Raw genomic sequence first — 19191 nt, 5'->3', positions numbered from 1 at the left:
GACTCTCGGTGTCCTCCCCCTACTCCCCTGACCCCAGCCGTGCCGGGGGGGCAGCGTCGGTGGGGGGGAGCTCCGGGCCCTTTGATGCGGGGAGATCAAAGGCGTCGCCCCCCCCCCACTCCTTTCCCAATTCCCTTTTTTCTTGCCCATTCCCCCCATTCCCTCCATTCCCCCATTCCCCCCATTCCTTCTATTCCTCCATTCCCTCCATTCCCTCCATTCCCCCATTCCCTCCATTCCCTCCATTCCACCATTCCCTTTTTTTCCTGCCCTTTTCCCCATTCCCTTTTTTCCTGCCCTTTTCCCCATTCCCTTTTTCCTGCCCTTTTCCCCATTCCCCCCCCGCCGCCCCCATGGGGCAGAGCGGCCCCAAGGCGCCCCCTGGCGGCCGCGCCGCGCCATCGCGCCCCCCACTCCCCCTCCCGTAATTAACTCTCGTTAATTAACCCCCGTTAATTAACCCGGCTTTTCCTCTTCGGCGGCCCCGTGCTCCCGTTTATTTCTTTTCGCAGCTTGGTTTCAATAAAAATACGAAGAGCCGGAGCAGCGCTTCCAAAATCCCCGGGGTGGGGGATTCCGGACGCTGCAATTCCTGCAATTAACGCCCCCCCCCTCCCGGTATCGCTGTCCCGGTATCCATATCAGCTGTTCAGCCCCCGAATGGATCAAGCCGGGCTAATAATTGCCCGGGAGGGTTTCGGGAGCACGGCGGGCTGAGTCACGGCCGGGCGACATCCCCAACACCCCTCCTGCCTTCCCTATTTTTAGTCTGGAATAATGAGCGCCACGCCTCGCCCCGAAATCTCGGTGTTCCCCTGGCAGTTTCAGGTGAGGGCCACGTCACCCTGAGGTTTTTATTGCATTATTAACTTCGACTTGTGATTGCTGCATCCCGCAAAATGATTGGTGAGGATTCCCAGCTCCTCCTTGGGCTGTTACCACATTTATTTCCCTCCTGAGAGGATGTTTTGTTGCTACTTTCTCCCAGCTTTTGCTCACCTCTGTGTCATCATCAAATTATGGAAAGATTTTGAGCTGGAAGGGACCTTAAAGCCCATCCAGTGCCACCCCTGCCATGGGTAGGGACACTTTCTACTACCCCAGGATGCTCCAAGCCCTGTCCAGCCTGGCCTTGGGCACTGCCAGGGATCCAGGGGCAGCCACAGCTGCTCTGGGCAACCAGTTCCGGGAGCAGAACCCCCAGATTTCACCACCATTACCCCACATTTCACCACCATCCAGAAGATCTCTCCCAAACTCAGCTCCTGCTCTGGAAGAAACCCACCGACAGCCATTCAAAAGTAATTATTTTTATTTCAACTCTATAAAGTATACAACAGGCACTCGGCAATTACAGCTGCAGGGGGAGTACAGAGCGAAACAAAAGCCATGGAAGTTTATGAAAAAAAACCCCAAAGTTCCTCAGTCAACATCCAAAGAGTGCAAGCGGCCGATGGCCGGGGAGTGACCGACATCGGCCTGACAAACAAAACCTCTGCCATGGAAGGAGAGAAAATCAGAGTATAAAACAAAGGGCTGGGGTAAAACAAGCGTAAATCGGGACTCGAGGGGGGAGAGGCAACTCCAAATGGGAATTTCCCCTTTTTCTGAGAAAGCCCTAAAAGCGCCCAAGTCTCGGTGTCAGGGCCGGGGAGCCGAGGAGGAGTTTCCAGGGCTCATCCCCGTGGATGCAGGGAAAGGGGCAGGGAAAAGCACAATTCCTGTTTGGTTGAGTGGTGCAAACGAGCCTGGTCTTTGCACCGGGGTTTTAGGTCAGGAAAACGCCGGCGGGGTGGATTTTTCCCAGGTGGGAGATTCCCGAGGGGGGCTGTGTGTGGGACAGCACGGATGGGTGGGATCTGCAGAGCTTAGCAAAACAGGAATACCTGTCTACGGACTGCTAGGATGTCAGAGATTAATTTGACCCGCACATCACATTTATACATTTCACAGAAATGACTCTGTATCTCATTAACAGATACACAGCTCTGGTACATTGAACAGAAATCAGAGAACGACGTCATCATTTCTGTAATTCATCAAGATCAGATAATAAAGGCTTAGAAATCGGTAGCAGAAAGAACTGTAAAACGCAGCAAGCTAAGAAAGGACGACGGTTTGAGGTGTGTTTGTCTTTGTCATGCAGCATAACACCAAATTTGTCTTTTTTTTTATTTTTAAATAAGATGCCATGGATTTAAGGCACTTGCAACAATGCCAGATAGCCAGTGACGTTCTAGAACTATGGGACAGGTGGGTGAACAGGACAGCTGACAGAAACTTTAATCATACTGACAAATATGACATTAATTCAAGTCTACCTCGACCTAAAAACATTACATTACAAATAAGGAAATGAAGGAATAATGCCATGGAACTGGAAAAGAACAGAAAGTTCTGTGTGACCCACAAAACATCGACACGAAAATACCTATTTACAGAAATATCTGCTCGTGGTCCTGTTGTTGAAGAAGAGTTTGCTGTAGGCAATGCAGCTCCAGGAGAAGCCACACCACCAATCAAAGCCCCCTCTGGAAGCACGGGAGCCGATTCCCCCTTCCCTAAAAACGCTGTCGTCCCATAGATCAGGAAAGGAGACAAAGAAATAAGGACAGGAGGTGGAAACACAGAGGCAATCCCTTGTTGTGGATATATAGAGATATATATAAAGCAACTTAAATATATTATTATAACTGAAGGCTTATCATATACATATGCAAAGTGTTAATGCTCAGGAGAGGCCATGGAAGTCGAGTGAGGTGTTTGATATCAAAATAAACTCAGATTCAGCACAGTGCACGCTGCAGGTGTCAATTCCCATGCCTGGCACAAGGGAAAAAAGGGACAGGAAAAGAAACCCAACAGCTCAGCCCATTCCAGACCCTCCTTCCTGTCACGTTTTCAGCTTGATCCCCAAATCCTTGTGGTGCTTTGTTCTCCTTGCCTGCCAATTGCATCAGGTGTCACCATCCTGGGACAAACTCCTACAGAAAGCTGTCCCCATGGAGTGAAAATCCAGGGGGGTGTGAGGGAAGCATTTGGCTGTCAGGCCTGTTTAAGATGCCTGGTGAATGTTTTAGCCCTCGTGCTCAGCCTTGGCTCTCAGTGCTGTCCATCCCTTGGAGAGAGGTGGAAAAGCCAGCAGGTGCTGCCTTTTCCCTGTGATTTTGAAGACAAATGAAGTTTTAATGGTTAAAGAACAGCAGAAGTGACTGTGCCAGAGGTGTGGCCTCACCCTTTGGAAAACAGAGGGAATTCCAGAGCCACAGACTGGTTTCAAAGGGGTCACGCGACCCAGCTCATGGTGAACAGCAGACACGGCCCACGCTGTCAAAATACTCTTTTGATTACATCCTTTAATGGAAAACATGCAAAAGAGTTGGGACTTAGCATCAGGGAAGGAATTTTTTACTGCTCAGACAGACCTTTTCCATGTCATATGTGGGAAAAGTCCTTGTCAGCAAGACTTGGCCTTTCCATGATCAGCTCTTGGCAGCTGAGGTTGAAAGGAGGCAGCACCTGCTCACCCACAGCAAGGGCTGGAATGAGAGGACCTTTAAGGTCCCTTCCAACCCAAACCATTCCATCATTCCACGATTCTGTGACTTTTTTGGGGTGAGGTCTCTCAGAGAGACCAAAAGCTGATGTTTCCTGTTGGATAATGGGATAAACTTTCAATCCCGTGTATATGTAACAAATGGGCACCCAGGACAGGATCCCTCTGCTGCATCCCATAAACCAGAAGAGGGAATACAAGCAAAGGAAAAGCAGTAGAAGGGAGGGAAAAGCATGTCCTGACAATATTGTTTTCCCTAGTTCTTTTTTCCATATGGATTTGGCCATCCCTGTGTTAAACACAGTCACGTGGATCTGGCACGCTGGAGACCTCATGGGGATCTTCCAATATCCATTTCCCATTGAATTCCACTGACTTTCCTGTGGAGCTCCTTAGCCTGGAGAGGCATCAGGACTACTGGCAATGTTCCAGCAGAGCCAGCAGACTGGCCCAGGGTTTCTGTTTAAACACGGAAGAGATGCAGACACGGAGACATGGAATCATCAACGGGGAGAACGGAGCCTCTGCTACATATTCCTGACAGGATGGGTCAGGGACAGGTTCCTTCCCAGGTGAGGGATGGATGTAGCACCTCGAGAGGACATCACGGGTCTCATGTTTTTCCCTTTGGGCCTAAAAAGTTCCAAATTATCCTTAATTTTATACCTAATCAGACTGGTGGGCTGCTGTTGCCTTGTTCAGGACCGTGATTGGAGCACTGTGAAATGGATCAACAGATGTGAAATGGATCAATGGATGCGCAATGGATCAACAGATTACGATGGATCAGTAGATGTACAATGGAGCAGTAGATGTGCAGTGGATTCATTCCATGATTTTCTCTTTCCGTGCGTGTGTTGGTACCAAGGGAAAGGAGAACTGAAGCCCAAAGGTGGTGCTGCCACGTGAGGGGAACGACCCAACTCTGCCTCGACAGCATCTGCAGCAGTTGTGCTTTTGTTTGACCAGGCTGAGCCAAAATGTTTCCAAAACAAAGAGGGAAGGGCACATTCAGTCTCGTCGGGAATACTGCTGGGAAGGAAAAGGACACATTCCCCACTGCTCGGATGGGAGCACTTTGCCCGTGCTCCTCCTGGGCTCCAGCGCTGCCCTGCGGAGCTCGGAGGGTGGGAATAGCCCAAATCCTGCACTGGAGTAGCTGCAGCACTTCATAAATTACTACTGATCCTACGGAAAAAGCAGCTGGAATTAAGTGCCTCTTACCCTACGGATCTCTCACTCTGCTAATCAAGAGTGTGCCAGGATCTCTGTGGCCACAGAAGAGGAGTTCTGTGCCGGAGCAAGGCTCTGTGTCAGGACCACCGTGCCCACGCCAGGTCACGTTCCAACAGAAAACATGGAGAGCACTACTGTCACTAAGCAAGAAGTCCTAATGCCACTGGAGTTACTGGAGCAGCATCAATCAAGGCATCATGGTGACCCCGAGCACGAATCCTCCCCGATTCCGGTCTTCCCGTTCCGCTGGCAGCCACGTCCCAGGAAAAGCTGTCCTCAGCAAGGCAGAAGCAGGTAAGAGAAAGAACATTAAAAATCTATGTCCCATCCTGAGTTGTCGTCAGGGGGTGGCTCGTCACTGTCCTCTGGGAAGCTGTCGAAGTTGCTTGTGTCCGTGGGAGACGCGACCTGCGGGCGGGAGAGCGACAAGAAGGGCGTGTTCATCCCAGAGCTGCCATTCCCTCTTCATCCCACAGCCATGGGCATCCCAGAGAATCCCCAGCAAGCCAGGGAAGGGCTGAATCCACGGCTTTTTGCTGAGGGATTTCCCCCAGCTCCCCTGCTCTCCTGAATTTTCCTACTCCTTGCCACAAGGTTGCCACAACAGGCTTGGGAAAAGCCTTCTCGGAGCCCAGGATTTCCCATCCAGGGCTCCAGGATGCTGAGCCCTGCTGCCTTGAACTTTCCTGACATTGCTCAACCTCAGGATCCTTCCAGAGAAACCCATCTTCTCAGGAGGAAGGCCAAGCTCATTTCTTTTTTTGGAAATAATGACATTTGAAATCTACCCTGGCTATAGAATTTATGGTTTTCCTGCTTTGTGACAGCGAAGGAAACTTTCTTACAGTGAGGACTTGATAAAGTCAAGACAATAAAAAAAAATAAACTAAGAGGAAACCACCAACTCTTCAGCCCAAAACAACTAGAGTCTTACTAGAAATTTAATACTTTAAGCTTTACCCAGAGCTTGCTGCTTTTTTTTAGTAATTTCATTAGGGAAGAGCCTGATCCAGGGGCCAACTGACAGTCATTAAATCCCAGAATTCTGGAATGGTTTGGGTGGGAAGGGACCTTAAAGCCCATCCAGTCCCACTCTGCCACACCTTCCACTGTCCCAGGTTTCTCCAAGCCCTGTCCAGCCTGGCCTTGGGCACTGCCAGGGATCCAGGGGCAGCCACAGCTGCTCTGGGCACCCTGTGCCAGGGCCTGCCCACCCTGCCAGGAATATTTTTCCCAGTATCCAGCCTGAATTGATCTCAGGGGTTGCCCCAACCCACTTGGCCTTATTAACCCTCCTGAGATTCCCATTTGATGTTGGATGCTGCTGCAAGCCTTGGGAAAAGACAGGAGTTCCAACTCCAGCTCCACATTTAATGTGGATGCCCAACTGCATCAGCATTTTCCTGCTGCTGAACACATTTTGTGGGAAATCAGGATTATGGAATACCTGACTTATTTTGGAAAAAAAAGTCCTACCCTACACAATCTTAGTGGTTTTAATGCTTTTGGATTTTCTGGATCTGATGACTTTGTTGGAGCTCCTTCACCCTTTGCTTGCTCAGCTCATCTTTGGAAGAGTCCTGAGCTTTTCAGGAGAGGTAAAATCACAAATTCCAGCTGTGGTATCAAGCAGTGTCCTCGCAGCAGGTTGTAAATTGGGATCTTTCCAAAAATCCCATGGAATAAGAGCTCTTTGATTGCCTCACTGGCAGAGCCACGTAAGAAATGAGAGTTAAAGAGCTGGGAAAAGCCTTTTTTTTTTTCAAAGAAAAAGGAAGTAATCAGCATGTTTGGTCCTGCTGGCTCTTTCCCAGCTAACAAGGAGAGGTGGATTGAAGGAGAAATGGATGTCTGCCACCAGAGCTGTATTTTGGGTCCCTTCTCAGAGTGGCACTTGAGACTTTGCCAAAAAAACCCACAAGCTGGAACAGGATTGACAGCTCTGGGGTTGACAAAATTCACAGTTCATGGGTTTGGAGAGGATCTCAGGAGTAGGTCTGGAGGAGCTGCTACTCCCAAGAGCTCAGGGAAAGGATGAGCTGGGTTGAACCAGGATTAGGGCCAGCCTGGAAGAGGGAAGGATGCTCCTATCTATTCCTTGCTATGTGGGGTAACAGCAGTATTGGAAATGCTCCTACTAAACTAAAAATCCACCAAAACCAGTTAGGTAGACATCCTGGATTTTTTTTTTTTTTCAGGCTACACAGACATCCTGCATTCCCAAAGCAGGAATTGCTTTAGGAATTGGATGTAAAGGAGCAAACTTGACTTTACTGCCTGACTTGAAATGTGATCCTGCTGATGAATGAATAGCATTAAAAATAGGCCAAGGCCAGAATGGACAGGGCTTGGAGCAACCTGGGAGAGTGGAAGATAGTGGAAGATGTCACAGAAGGTGATGGAACTTGTGAGCTCAAAGGTCCCTTCCAACCCAAACCATCCCAGAATCGTAGCTTGAGCTTAAGAGAAAAAAAAAAAAAAACCAAAAACCCAACCAAACCCTGCTTTGATCTCTTAAACATTTCTGAGTTGTTATGGGAGAGATTTGCCAAGTCCTGCTTTCCCCACTGACTCCAGGAGCTCCTGCATCCCACAGGACAAAAGGGGGGTTGGGAAAGCCTCCTGCTCTTTCCCTAAGCAAACTTTGGGATGGCCGATTCAGCCCCAGAGCTGGGCCTGCCCCTGCTGCAGGAGCTGCAGGATGGAGCAATGGGGTGCAATTAAACCCCCATTAATGGCATTCTCCCGGTGATCCCGAGGGATTAAGCTGGAACAAGGAGGGGAGGCTGCAGGACAGAAGGGGCCGAGGTAATTTCTGCCGGCTAATCCTGTTTGGTTTCCCTTTGCAGCGGGGCTTTGAGGGCAGGGAGCTGCACAAAGACATCAAAGGAAGGGCTTTGCTGCAAAGGAAAATGAGCGGGGCTGTCCCTCCGAGCCTGCTCCCGGTTAAACATCAACAGCTTTTCATGGAGGACATGGATGCAGGGCCAAGAGGGGCACAGGCACAAAGGACAGCACAGAAGGGAAGGTTAATGTGAAAGAAAAGGAAGATGGCATCCAAATCCCACTTGCCTTTCCAAAGGAAATGAGAATAAAGGAGAAGGGAAGAGGACGCAGCTGAGAGAAGGGGTGGAAGGGGCAGCTCTCCACGGAAATGGGAAAAGGAGATGCAGAAACAAGTGGAGCAGGTGAGAGAGGGGAAAATGTGCTGGAGTGAGTGATCCTGCCTCAATACCCTGCTACAAAGTGGAGTTCTCCATGGCTGTGCCCTCCTCACACTGCCTTTATAGGGAAGAGCCTGTCTGGAGAGGAAGCTTAGCTGGGAATGTGGCTGAAGTGATTTTTTCAAGCATCTCCAGAAGAAATAAAGCACATTATTCCCACTTAACCCAATGTACCACTGCCCAGAGCTCACAGCATCACAGGAATTGCCCATGGAGGAGAAAATAATGATAGGAAAACTTACACTTGGGATGATGGGAGGCGTCAGTGTCCCTTTCCGTAACCCTTCCCAGTTAAAGCCTTCAAACCATCTGAAGTGGGGGAAGAATACAAGAGTTAGACAGGTGTAGCACACAAAGAAAAGAAAATTGCTTAAACAACAGGTTTCATCTCCCACAGATTTTGCCTTTGAATCCCTTTGGAATTTTTCCTGTCATCTTTTTTGGGGACCAAGAAGGAAGTGTGCACAGCGACCCCGTGGTGACAGCACACAAGTGGAAATTGCCACCACTCAGATGGGAACCATTCCTTGCTGCAGGTGTCCTGGAAGCTGCTCCTTCCCTTCCAGAGGCTGGATCCACCCCACAGGAGACCTTTTTTCCCTGTGGAATTGGGTTAACTCCCAACTTCATGCTCAAGGATGTCCCACTTGTGGTTTTCTTCAGGTTTGCTCAAGGTGGGTGGACGAGCCCTGAGCCTTCCTAAAAAAAATATCCATCCAATCCATTCCTGCTGCTTTGGGGCTGGGAGAAGAGATGTTCCAGCACAGATGGATGAGAGAAATTGTTCCTGGAATGGAACAATTCACACTCACCTGTTCTTATCCCAGTAAACTCCTAAGACATCGTGCAACCCCTCCCATGGGACCAAAAGGGAGGATGAATTTACATTATGGATAGGAAGTGTTTCTTAGGAGAAAACTGAGGTGTTTGAAATGCCACTTTCTGGGACTGGAGATGATGGCTGCTGGAGAAGACACTTACTTGTGCTTTTGGATATCTTTCACTCCATTTTTCAAGTTCCCTAATCTTTCTGATGGATTGTCCCTGTAAAAGGAAGAGCAAATCCTAAATCACTCTGCCCAGCTCATTTCTTTGCAAACATCACCAAGGTTTTATTCTTACATCCACTTACCTGCATAGTTTTTTAATTAAGTTAGCAGCATTTTTGGCAATCTTCTTTGGAAATTCAATCATGTCTATTCCCCTTAATATGATGTTATAGGTCTTCATGGGGTCTGGGCCTGAGAAAGGGGGACTTCAGAGGGCACAGGGAGGGAAAAAAAGATTAAAAACTTGTCTTTCACAAAAATTGGTCTTTAAAACACACCCAGATGAGACAAGGTAGATGTCAACCAGGAATGCTTTGCTTCCCATCATCCTAACCATTTCTCAAGGAGCTCTGGAATTCAGGGATGTTGGCTGCAGGGAAGTACCAAAAAGTTTTCCATGCTAAAGCTCTTCTTCCCATGGCAGCTGCATCCCAACAGCCCAAGGCAGGAGGCTCTGAGCAGCATTGCCTGGCTTATCTTTGTGTGGTGGCACCTGATTCCAGTGGGGATTGATTGGCTTTTATTTATGGGGGGCTGTGTGTGAAGGATGGGCAAATGCAGGGGATGGATCCTTCCCCAGCTCCTCGGGGTGAGCCCTGGGGGATGAGGTGAGGGAGCTCCAGGAAGCCAAAAGCAGCAGGGATATCCCAAATTAAATATGGGAAGGGGTGGATGGTCCCTGATCTGCCTCCTCCTTTCCAGCAGTGAGGAACCTCTCCAGCTGAGTGTAAATCCTTCCCCTTTTCCCACCATTTCCAGACCCTTCAGGGCCAAACTCTTCCTCTTTTCCCACCATTTCCAGACCCTTCAGGGCCAAAACCTTCTCCTTTTCCCAACATTTCCAGACCCTTCAGAGCTAAACCCTTCCCCTTTTCCCACCATTTCCAGACCCTTCAGGGCCAAAACCTTCCCCTTTTCCCACCATTTCCAGACCCTTCAGGGCCAAACTCTTCCTCTTTTCCCATCATGTTCAGCCCATTCAGAGCCAAAAAAAAGATGATTTGAATGGAAAAGCCACTGTGGAGTCCCCTGGCCCAGCCCTGCCCCTGCCCTGGCCTCATCAGGGTGAGAAGGGCAGAAATCTTGGGATGAATTTCGATGCCCATACCTGCCAGTCAGGAGCTCATACATCAGGATTCCCAGGGACCAGTAGTCTGCCGAAATGTCGTGACCTTTGTTCAGGATGATCTCGGGGGCTACGTACTCCGGGGTGCCACAAAAAGTCCATGTTTTCTTTCCAAATCCTATTTTCTTTGCAAAGCCAAAATCGACCTGAGGGAAGGGGCAGGAGAGAGTCAGGGCAGGGCATCAGAGGGAATGTCAGCCGTGGGCTCTGCTGCTCTTGAAGTGAAGCAAGGCAGAAAGGAGGATTCCTCATGGGAATTTTCTCCTAATTAAAGCATTGTGGGTCATTCCAGGACCAGAGAAACACAGTGACCTTTTTGCTGATTTATCCTTGGGAAAATTCCCATGAGGGAAGCAAACACCAGCACCAAGGGTTTCTTGGGGGTTGGAACTTGCTATCACTCGCAGCTCAGTTGGTTTATTTTGCTTTTTTTTTTCTTTTAAATTTAAATTAACATGGGTAAGGAATGGCTTTAAACTGTGAGAGGGCAGGGATGGATGGGATTTTGGGAAGGAATTGTTCCATGGGAGGGTGGGCAGGCCCTGGCACAGGGTGCCCTGGATCCCTGGCAATGTTCAATGAGGGAATTTCCTACAAGGCTATAGGGGTAATAGCTTAGAAATAGAAGGAGGTAAATTCCATCAAAGCAAGGAGAAAATTGCCTCAATTACCTGGTAAATTCCTGAAAAGCAGAAGTGACATTTTTAAAGAAAGTAACAATGATATAACAAGGCCAGGTTGGACTTTGGGGCTTGGAGCAGCCTGGGACAGTAGAAGGTTCTAGCTTGGTTAGAAACTTGAGGGAATTTAGGCTTGGTTTAGGGGTTCTGTGTGGTGGAAAAGTTTTTCTTTTAACTTGCGCTTTTAAAAAAAGGCTTAGTAGATTTTTGTTGTTTGGTTTTAAGGTAGTTTATTGTAAGTTATCTAAAAGATTGTCTTTTTTGTTTATTGCGGTTTGGTTAGTAGCTTAGGCAAAGGCACACACACTCTTGACATTTTTTTTTTGGTTTTTTTTGACTTTTAAAAATTTTTGGTTTTGGTTGTTGTTATTTTTTATATGGTATATTATGTGATAAATGTTTATAGTTTTTTTTAATTATTTATTATTTATATTAAATAGTGTTTTTTTTTATTTTAAACTAATTTTGTAAGTGTTAATATTATTATAAACATGGAGGTAAGGAAGAAGAAAGAGGAAGGACAGGACTGGCTAAAAATTTTTTTATCTTAAAACTTTTGACTTCTATATATAAAGTAAAACCCCCCCTGTATAGGTGTTAAAACCCTCCTGTATAACACTAAAAAATTCTTCCTTCTACTTTGTAACTACTTCTACTCTAATATCTAAACTTTTGTGACTTCTTGTTCTTCCTGCAAAGTTGGTAAATCATTCCATGGCTCAAATCCAAAATCACAGCTGTTTCCAGCTGCCTGCCAGGGCCTCAAACGCTTCTGACCAGGGCCTGGAACATCCAAACATGTCTGAGGGACATTTTGAGTTCCAACAGAAACTCTCCTTTCTCTCTGACTGAACTGACAATGCCCATAAATATCCAACCTCTGTTTCCCTTGGTGCAGTTTGAGACTCACAGTCAGCATTTCTCAGCTCAGCCATCCCCTGAGCCCTGCTGGAAGTTGGGAAAACATCCCAGTGGTGATGACAACACCTTGCCCTGATCTCCTCCCAGCACCTCCTGATGGACCCTGTTGGGGGGACTTTGCTCCTCACCCTCTCCCAAACCTGTGGGGGAGTTGGGGGGATTTTTTTTGGCACTCACCAGCTTGGCATAACCTCGGTGATCCAGAATGAGGTTCTCTGGCTTGAGGTCCCTATAAATGATCCCTTTGGAATGCAAGTAGGCAAAGGCTTCCACTACGCACGCCGTGTAAAACCTGGTGGTGGAATCCTCGAATGAACCCCTGTGGGAAGGAGGGAGGGAAAAGGGGATAAAACCATTAGATTAATCCCTGGGAAGTGGTTTCCTTCCCCATGGAATTCATTCTGCTGTTAAAACTTTTATCACTGCAGTAAAATCACTTCTTGACACCAGCAAAGTCCCCAGTGCTAAACTCACTTTTATATCTCAATCTAATTAAATTTGCATTTTTCACGAAGCCTCTTTGCCTCCAGTATCTGAAACTATTTTAAGGTTTATTCTATAATTTAGAAATAAAACTTTGAAATCCTTGTCCTGTAAGCAAAAAGGTATTTTTTTCTAATCACAACTTTGGGTTTTGAGTGTTAAAACTCCTTTGAGGTGTGCACATAAGTTCTGTATTAATGTTCCTAACTGAGACAAAAGGCAGCAAAATCAAAGGGACTTGAAGAGTTAATGCAAATTCCAAGCTGCACCTTTGGATCCTTGTTTCTGAAATTTTCCAAAGAAAACCACATCCCCCTTCCTGCTGGGGGCTGGCTGAGACCAGGAAGGTGTCTAAGCTAGATGGCAGCAGAACCTCAGTTTAAATCCTGGAGAATTAAAGACGGAATTATCAGGCTCTGACAAAAAAAAAAAAAATCAGGAAAAATCCCACTCAGCACCTTCTAACTTTGCTCAAGTTCCTGTTCCAGTGAGAAAAAGGCTGCTGGGAAAAGGAAGAACTAGAGAAAAAAATGTTCTGGGGAATTAAAAGACAATTTAATCTTTCTGATCAATCGTTTCAAATTTAATTTAATTCTGTTCCAGTGATGAGGCTATTCCAGAGTTACAATTCCCTGCATCTTTCCCTGCTCTGTGGGCACATCCCATGTTCACCCAGCAACCCCAAACAGTCCACGGTGACCCCTCCCAAGCAGGGACTGTGGGGTTTTGGGCATGCATGCTTTCCTAACTCATTTTTTCCCATGTCACTGCTGAATCCCGATGGATCAGTGCTCCTGGCAAGGTGTGGATTCTGATTCCCACTTGAATCAGCAGCCCTGATGTAATATGGGATATTTGGGCCAACAGATCCTGCACAGCTCTTGATTTCCTCCTGCTCCTTGCTCTCACTCCTGGCTGGGCCATAAATCCCAGGAAATATTTATGGATATTATTTAGCAGTGTCCGTGTGGCAGAACTGAAAGCTGAGATTCACACTCAGAGAAGGAGGGCTGCAAACACAGGGGTGGGAAAAGCCCTGAGATGGGAAATTGTGATTTTAAAACTGTGACATCAAAAAGAGCTGAAGCTGCTGGAGTGAGTCCAGAGGAGGTCACGGAGCTGCTCCAAGGGCTGGAGCCAGGCTGGGAGAGCTGGGGGTGCTCCCCTGGAGAGGAGAAGGCTCCAGGGAGAGCCTAAAGGGGCTCCAGGAGAGCTGGAGAGGGACTGGGGACAAGGGATGGAGGGACAGGACACAGGGAATGGCTCCCAGTGCCAGAGGGCAGGGCTGGATGGGATATTGGAAAGGAATTGTTCCCTGGGAGGGTGGGCAGGCCCTGGGAACAATTCCCTCCCAATATTCCATCCATGGGGTGCCCAGAGCAGCTGTGGCTGCCCCTGGATCCCTGGCAGTGCCCAAGGCCAGGTTGGACAGGGCTTGGAGCAGCCTGGGACAGTGGAAGGTGTCCCTGCCCATGGCAATGGGTGGCACTGAATGGCATTTAAGTCCCTTCCAGCCCTTCTAGCAGGAATTCTGCCATTTAAAACATCTCACTGTGCAGGATAAGTCCCAGCTCACCTGTCCCTGAGAATTGTCCAGAGCTCTCCCCCCAGGCAGGCTTCCATCAGCATGTACAGGTACTTGCTGTCCTTGAACGTCCTGTAGAGCCTGATGGTGGCAAGCAGAAAATCACAGATAAATCCATTAGCAAAGCACAAAACTCGCTGGTTTGACAGAGTTTAAAGAAGCTGAATGCTCTTCCTCTTCCTCCCAAGAAGGAGTGTGGAGGAAAAACTGCCTCAAGGGGTGGGCCAGGCTTTGTGAACCCATCCTCAAGTTCTGAACTGTGCTCTAAAATCCATGCTCTGTGCTCAACAGGGCTTTCTAATGATATTACATTAATTTTCTAATGATATTACATTATTTTGGTTTACAGATGTGTTTCATAATATTAAATAACTATGGTGAAAAAACCCAGAGATTCTTTTTTTTTTTTACTTGATTTTAATGTTCAGCTGCTTTTGTACTTCCTGTTCCACATGTGGCTTTATCCACTCAGGCTTCCAGCAGGGTGTGGATATCTTTGCAGATAGTTTGAACAGTAATTTTAATTTTTGTAAATTTTTTTGGTAATTATTTAGGTAATTGATTTTGGCAAATAATTTGTCATTTTTGGATAATAATTTTAACAATTTCTGCAGCAGGAAGGATTGCTGAGGGTGACTCCTGGTGCAATTGCTGCATTCCTGGCAGTTTCCAAGAGTTAAAAATTCAGGAATTAAAAATTCCAGGAGTGAAAAATTCAAGAGCTGCTGCCACATGATGGAAATGAAACCAGGTGGGTTTTGCAGGTTCCAGCAATTCCCTGATAATACCAGTCATTATTTTTACAGAGCTGTGGGATGGATCAGCAGGAAAACACTGCAGGATTTGGTTTCTTTGGAAGACATCCACTTTTATTTATATAAAACAAATGGTCAATTATAACTGGCCATTAAATAAATCTAATATCGACGGTTTTAACAAAAATCCCCCCACTTATTTCTTGGCACTTGGACAACGTATCATTTATCTTAATACACATTTAATTGCTATTAAAGTTTATAGAAAACTTCAAGAATCCAAAATGTAATTTCATGGTTTTAATTGGTAATTTAAATACTACCAAAATACTTTCCCTAATTAAGCCAGCCCTGCTGAAAATTTTGTGGGCATTAAATCTGGCCTAAAATGCACAGATTAAAAAAAAATCAAATATTATTTATCAGCTATCATGGAAGCATAAAGTTTAGACACATGAAAGGACATTATTTCCTAAGTTTAAATGACACAATATTTGAATAAACTTCTTTATTTATTTCGTTATTCCTTGAAATATTTGCAGGCCCCTGATCCAAGCCAGAGCATTTTGTTCTGTTTGAGTTTTAGTTTATGTAAAAGTCAATTTTATTTAGTGACACTTGGCCTCTCCTGCTCCTTTTGCCTGGATTAATTCATTTTAATAACCAAACCAAATTATTCTTCAAAGACTTTTTAGCAAACACAATGAACTACAAAAACAACCAGGTTCTTCAGGAATTTTGTCTTTCCCATTCTAATATCCCAGAGATTGTGTCCTTGCTCCGAGATTTTTTTAAACCCATCATTCATCTGTCAGCTCAAAACTGAATGAATCTACTAAAATATTCAAATTTCTGCCCATTGCATCCCCCCCAAAAAATTATCCCAGAGGGCCCGAGAAACGGAATAAAAAAGTTATTGAATAAACAATAAATAAGTTGAATAATTTTTGGATAGATAGCATAGGAAAACTTCAAATCCCTGTGAATGGGCAAGAGGAGAAGAGGGGAAAAAGCAGAAATCAAGTTTGATAAATCAAATATTTTCTAGCAATAGCAAAAAGTTGGACTTTGTGACTTGGAAACCTTTCCAGAGCAGGGTTTCGATGGGATATTAAACATAATTCAGGGATGGTTGTTGCTGCAAAAGGTAGGAAACACTGCAGGATATGGAAGGGGAAGATGTACAGGTAAAACATCCTTGTCCTGCTTCCCTGCTGAAGGATGAGGAGTGGGAATTTCATTTATCAGCCATGGCTGATAATACCACTGGCTCCATTAAGAAATGTTTGGAGGCTCAGGCTCTATTTGGGAGTGGGAATTTCTGGGAGTGGTGGCTTGGCTGGCCCTGCACTTCCCCTCTCATCCCAAAACAGCTCAGCCTTCCCAAAGCCCAGAGGCTGCAATGGCCCTCAGGGAATATTTGGCTCCAGCCTGGGTTACAAGGAATGTTTCTGGATCCCAGAGCACATCCTGAAGGGAATGGCAGCCGGGCAGTATCGGGCTCCAGTTGTCACCCATGAATCACAGGAGAAGCCATTGGCTCCAGGGGAATCCCAGGGATGGAAACACCCCCTGAGTGCCCCACCTGGCCACGTGCTTCCCTTTGGATTCATCCCAGGGGTTTGGTTTCACCCTGGGTTTGTTTGCATCTCCAGAGCAATTTCTGGGAGCAGGGCTGATCTCCTAAGGCAGAGAAGTTTTCCAGGTATCTCTGAGGTTGGGATGAGGCAGCCTTGACTGGGATTCCCTTCAAGGTGGCTCCAGGGATCCTCAGCATCCCCTGCTCCATCCTGAGCTACAGCATGGAAATAATCTCCACTCTGTCCTCACAGTCCTTGAAAAGCCAGGGAATTCACAGGATCACTGGGTTGGAAGAGACCTCCAAGATCATCGAGTCCAATCCAGCCCCAGCACCTCAACCAAACCCTGGCACCCAGTGCCACATCCAGTCTGTTTTTAACACATCCAGGGATGGTGACTCCACCACCTCCCTGGGCAGCCATTCCAGTGCTTCATCATCCTTTCTGTAAAATACTTTCTCCTGATATCCAACCTATATTTCAACTGGCACAGCTTGAGACTGAACGTTGTTATTAGGGTGGAGCCAAAAATGCCTGGTACCCCTTTTATTCCCTGGAGACGTGCTTAGATTTGGAGCAGGGAGATAGTTGCACTGTGTTTGCCCATGAGGAGCCCACGGATGCTGAACTTGAGTTGTCAAATATTCCCTGAAGAGAAATGCTGGACACAGCTGCTCATTGTCATGGCACTGCGCCATTTCAAAGGATGAAGCCCTGCTTTCTTCCAGCTTCCCTTAGTTGGGAAGGAAAACTCAGCAATTGGGAAGGAAAAGGAAAATTAACTTGGAGCATGGCTAAAGCCAAGTCATGATAAATACATATATATATATATACACATATTATTGATGGTGAGTCCAGTGCCTAAAGGAGCTCCAAGAGAGCTGGAGAGGAACTTGGGTCAGGGGACACAGGGAATGACTTCCCACTGCCAGAGGGCAAGGCTGGATGGGATAGTGGGAATTAGGAATTGTTTCCTGGCAGGGAGGGCAGGCCCTGGCACAGGGTGCCCAGAGCAGCTGTGGCTGCCCCTGGATCCCTGGCAGTGCCCAAGGCCAGGTTGGATGGGGCTTGTAGCAGCCTGGGATGGTGGAAGGTGTCCCTGACATGGCAGGGGTGGTACTGGGTGGGCTTCAAGGTCCCTTCCAACCCAAACCACGTTCTGGCAGCACCAGCGAGCTCTGCCCCACACCTCCCTTCCCTCAGAGGTGTGGGGCTGAAGCTTTTCCCTGCTGGCTGGTCCCTGGGGGGATCCCTGGCACACCGAGGCAGAGGGTGGTACCTGACGATGAAGTCGGAGTGGGCGCCCTGCATGATCTGCTTCTCGGAGCGGATGTGCTCCTGCTGCCGCGTGTCCACGATGTGCCGCTTCTTCAGGATCTTCATGGCGAACGTCTTGGCCTCCTCGCTCTTCAGCTGCACCTGGGCACGGCAGGACAGGCCGGGGTCACACACAGACCATAGTCCTGCTGGAGTCCCACCTCCCAGCCAGCAATCCCCCTGCTGCCTTCCAGGCATTCCTCCCACCTCTCCAGTCATGATCCAGCGTTCTGACTGCGTGGCTTGCTGCTCAAAAAGCTGTTTTGGAACACCACGATCTTTAGGGAAAAGCCAAATGTGGGTGTTGCTCTGGGGTCAGGAGATGTTGTAGCTAACATCCAGCTTCCCCAAACCCCTTTCCTCCAGGTCACCCCACCTGTGCTGGCTCTGGCTGGGAATTGCAGGGCTGGCTTCCCTGCTCACAGCTTTGCTTCTCACCTTAAACCTCTGCCCCCTATTTTTAGCCTGGCTCTCCAAGCTGAGGCTGACAGGAGTTGTTTGCTTGCTCTCAGGGTAACCCTGGCAACTTCTGAACCCTGATCCACCCCGAGGGACAGCTCCCTATCCCAAAGCCAGCTGGAAGGCAGCCACCCTTCCCATCCTGGCCAACCCTCTCAAAGAAACCCTGTTGCTGACCTCCCAGGCCTCCAAGTCTGCTGAATTCCCCCGGCAGCTGCTCCTAACAATATTCCAGCGAGGTGCTTGCCCCGCTGTTGAGCACGAGGTGCCATCTGGCAGCTTCTGTTTTGGTGTCCTTGTAGGAATTTGGCTTCTGCCAGAGGGAACCCAGCCTGCCTTTAGGGTTAGGAGGCAACACTCACAAAACCAGAATGGATTTAATGTCAGATCTCTTTTTGTATAGGTTTGTTGCAGGAATGTGTGTGGATATGAGACATGGCACCTTTGTAGAACCATGGAATGTGCTGAGTTGGAAGAGCCCTTCAAGGATGAGTCAGTCCAACTCCTGGCCCTCAGACACCTCAATAATCCCACCATGCTCCTGGGAGTGTTATCCAAACTTTCCCCATGGCTTTTCCCAGGCCACACACCCTGAACTTGAACAGTTTCTTGTCCACCCTGCTTTGTTCTGCCATAGTTCAGGGACCAGGGAAACACCAGGAGGGATGGGAAGGGATCCCCATATAAACACCAGGAGGGATGGGATCCCCAGGGAAACACCAGGAGGGATGGGATCTCCAGGGAAACACAAGGAGGGAGGGGATCCCCAGCACCCCCAGAAATCAAATTGGGAGCCTCAAGTCCAAAAGGACACACAGACCTTAAGGAAATCAATCCCAACAGGCTGGTCCTCAGCTGACAGAGAGGTTTCCAACATCACCACCACAAATAATTTAAAGTCTAACAAATGGGAGGCCCCCCATCTCTGGCCAGAGTTTTTATCATTAAACTCTTATATATATAAGTCAGATTTGTGGTTTCCTATTCCCCACAGCCCCAAGAATTTCCAAGCCCACATAAAACTTTCGTTTTTCCAAAGTTCCTGTCTGTTTTTTCACACTGAGTTTCACCCTCACATCTTTGTTTTTTTTGCTATTTTATTTTCAGAGAAACACATCAAAGACCTAAACAAAGTCCAAAAAGTAAAGTGGGAAATTTTTCCCCATCACTGCTGCCCCATTATGCCATATCCTGGTTTTACTACAGCTCAAAGCACAAAG

The 19191-nt window shown here is 47.5% G+C and overlaps 1 protein-coding gene across 5 annotated transcripts in view; it reads right to left on the bottom strand.

The window, feature by feature from the left end:
- Nucleotides 1-1294: 1294 nt before the first annotated feature.
- Nucleotides 1295-19191, bottom strand: part of PRKG1 (protein kinase cGMP-dependent 1) — a 371522-nt gene continuing 353625 nt past the window's right edge. For all 5 annotated transcript variants that reach the window (XM_030275746.4, XM_030275745.4, XM_072930863.1 and 2 more), the window contains 8 exons: nt 17475-17614; nt 13852-13941; nt 11970-12111; nt 10174-10337; nt 9149-9271; nt 8998-9060; nt 8259-8325; nt 1295-5200 (listed from right to left, as the gene is read on the bottom strand). In XM_030275746.4, the coding sequence (XP_030131606.1) occupies nt 5102-5200; nt 8259-8325; nt 8998-9060; nt 9149-9271; nt 10174-10337; nt 11970-12111; nt 13852-13941; nt 17475-17614 (888 nt within the window). In that variant the 3' untranslated portion in view covers nt 1295-5101. The remainder of the gene's footprint in view (nt 5201-8258; nt 8326-8997; nt 9061-9148; nt 9272-10173; nt 10338-11969; nt 12112-13851; nt 13942-17474; nt 17615-19191) is intronic.

This window comes from Taeniopygia guttata, chromosome 6, assembly GCF_048771995.1.
Source record: "Taeniopygia guttata chromosome 6, bTaeGut7.mat, whole genome shotgun sequence".
NCBI classification, from domain to species: Eukaryota; Metazoa; Chordata; class Aves; order Passeriformes; family Estrildidae; genus Taeniopygia; species Taeniopygia guttata.
The sequence above is the reverse complement of the archived record's forward strand: the minus strand, read 5'-3'. Positions and strand labels throughout refer to the sequence as shown.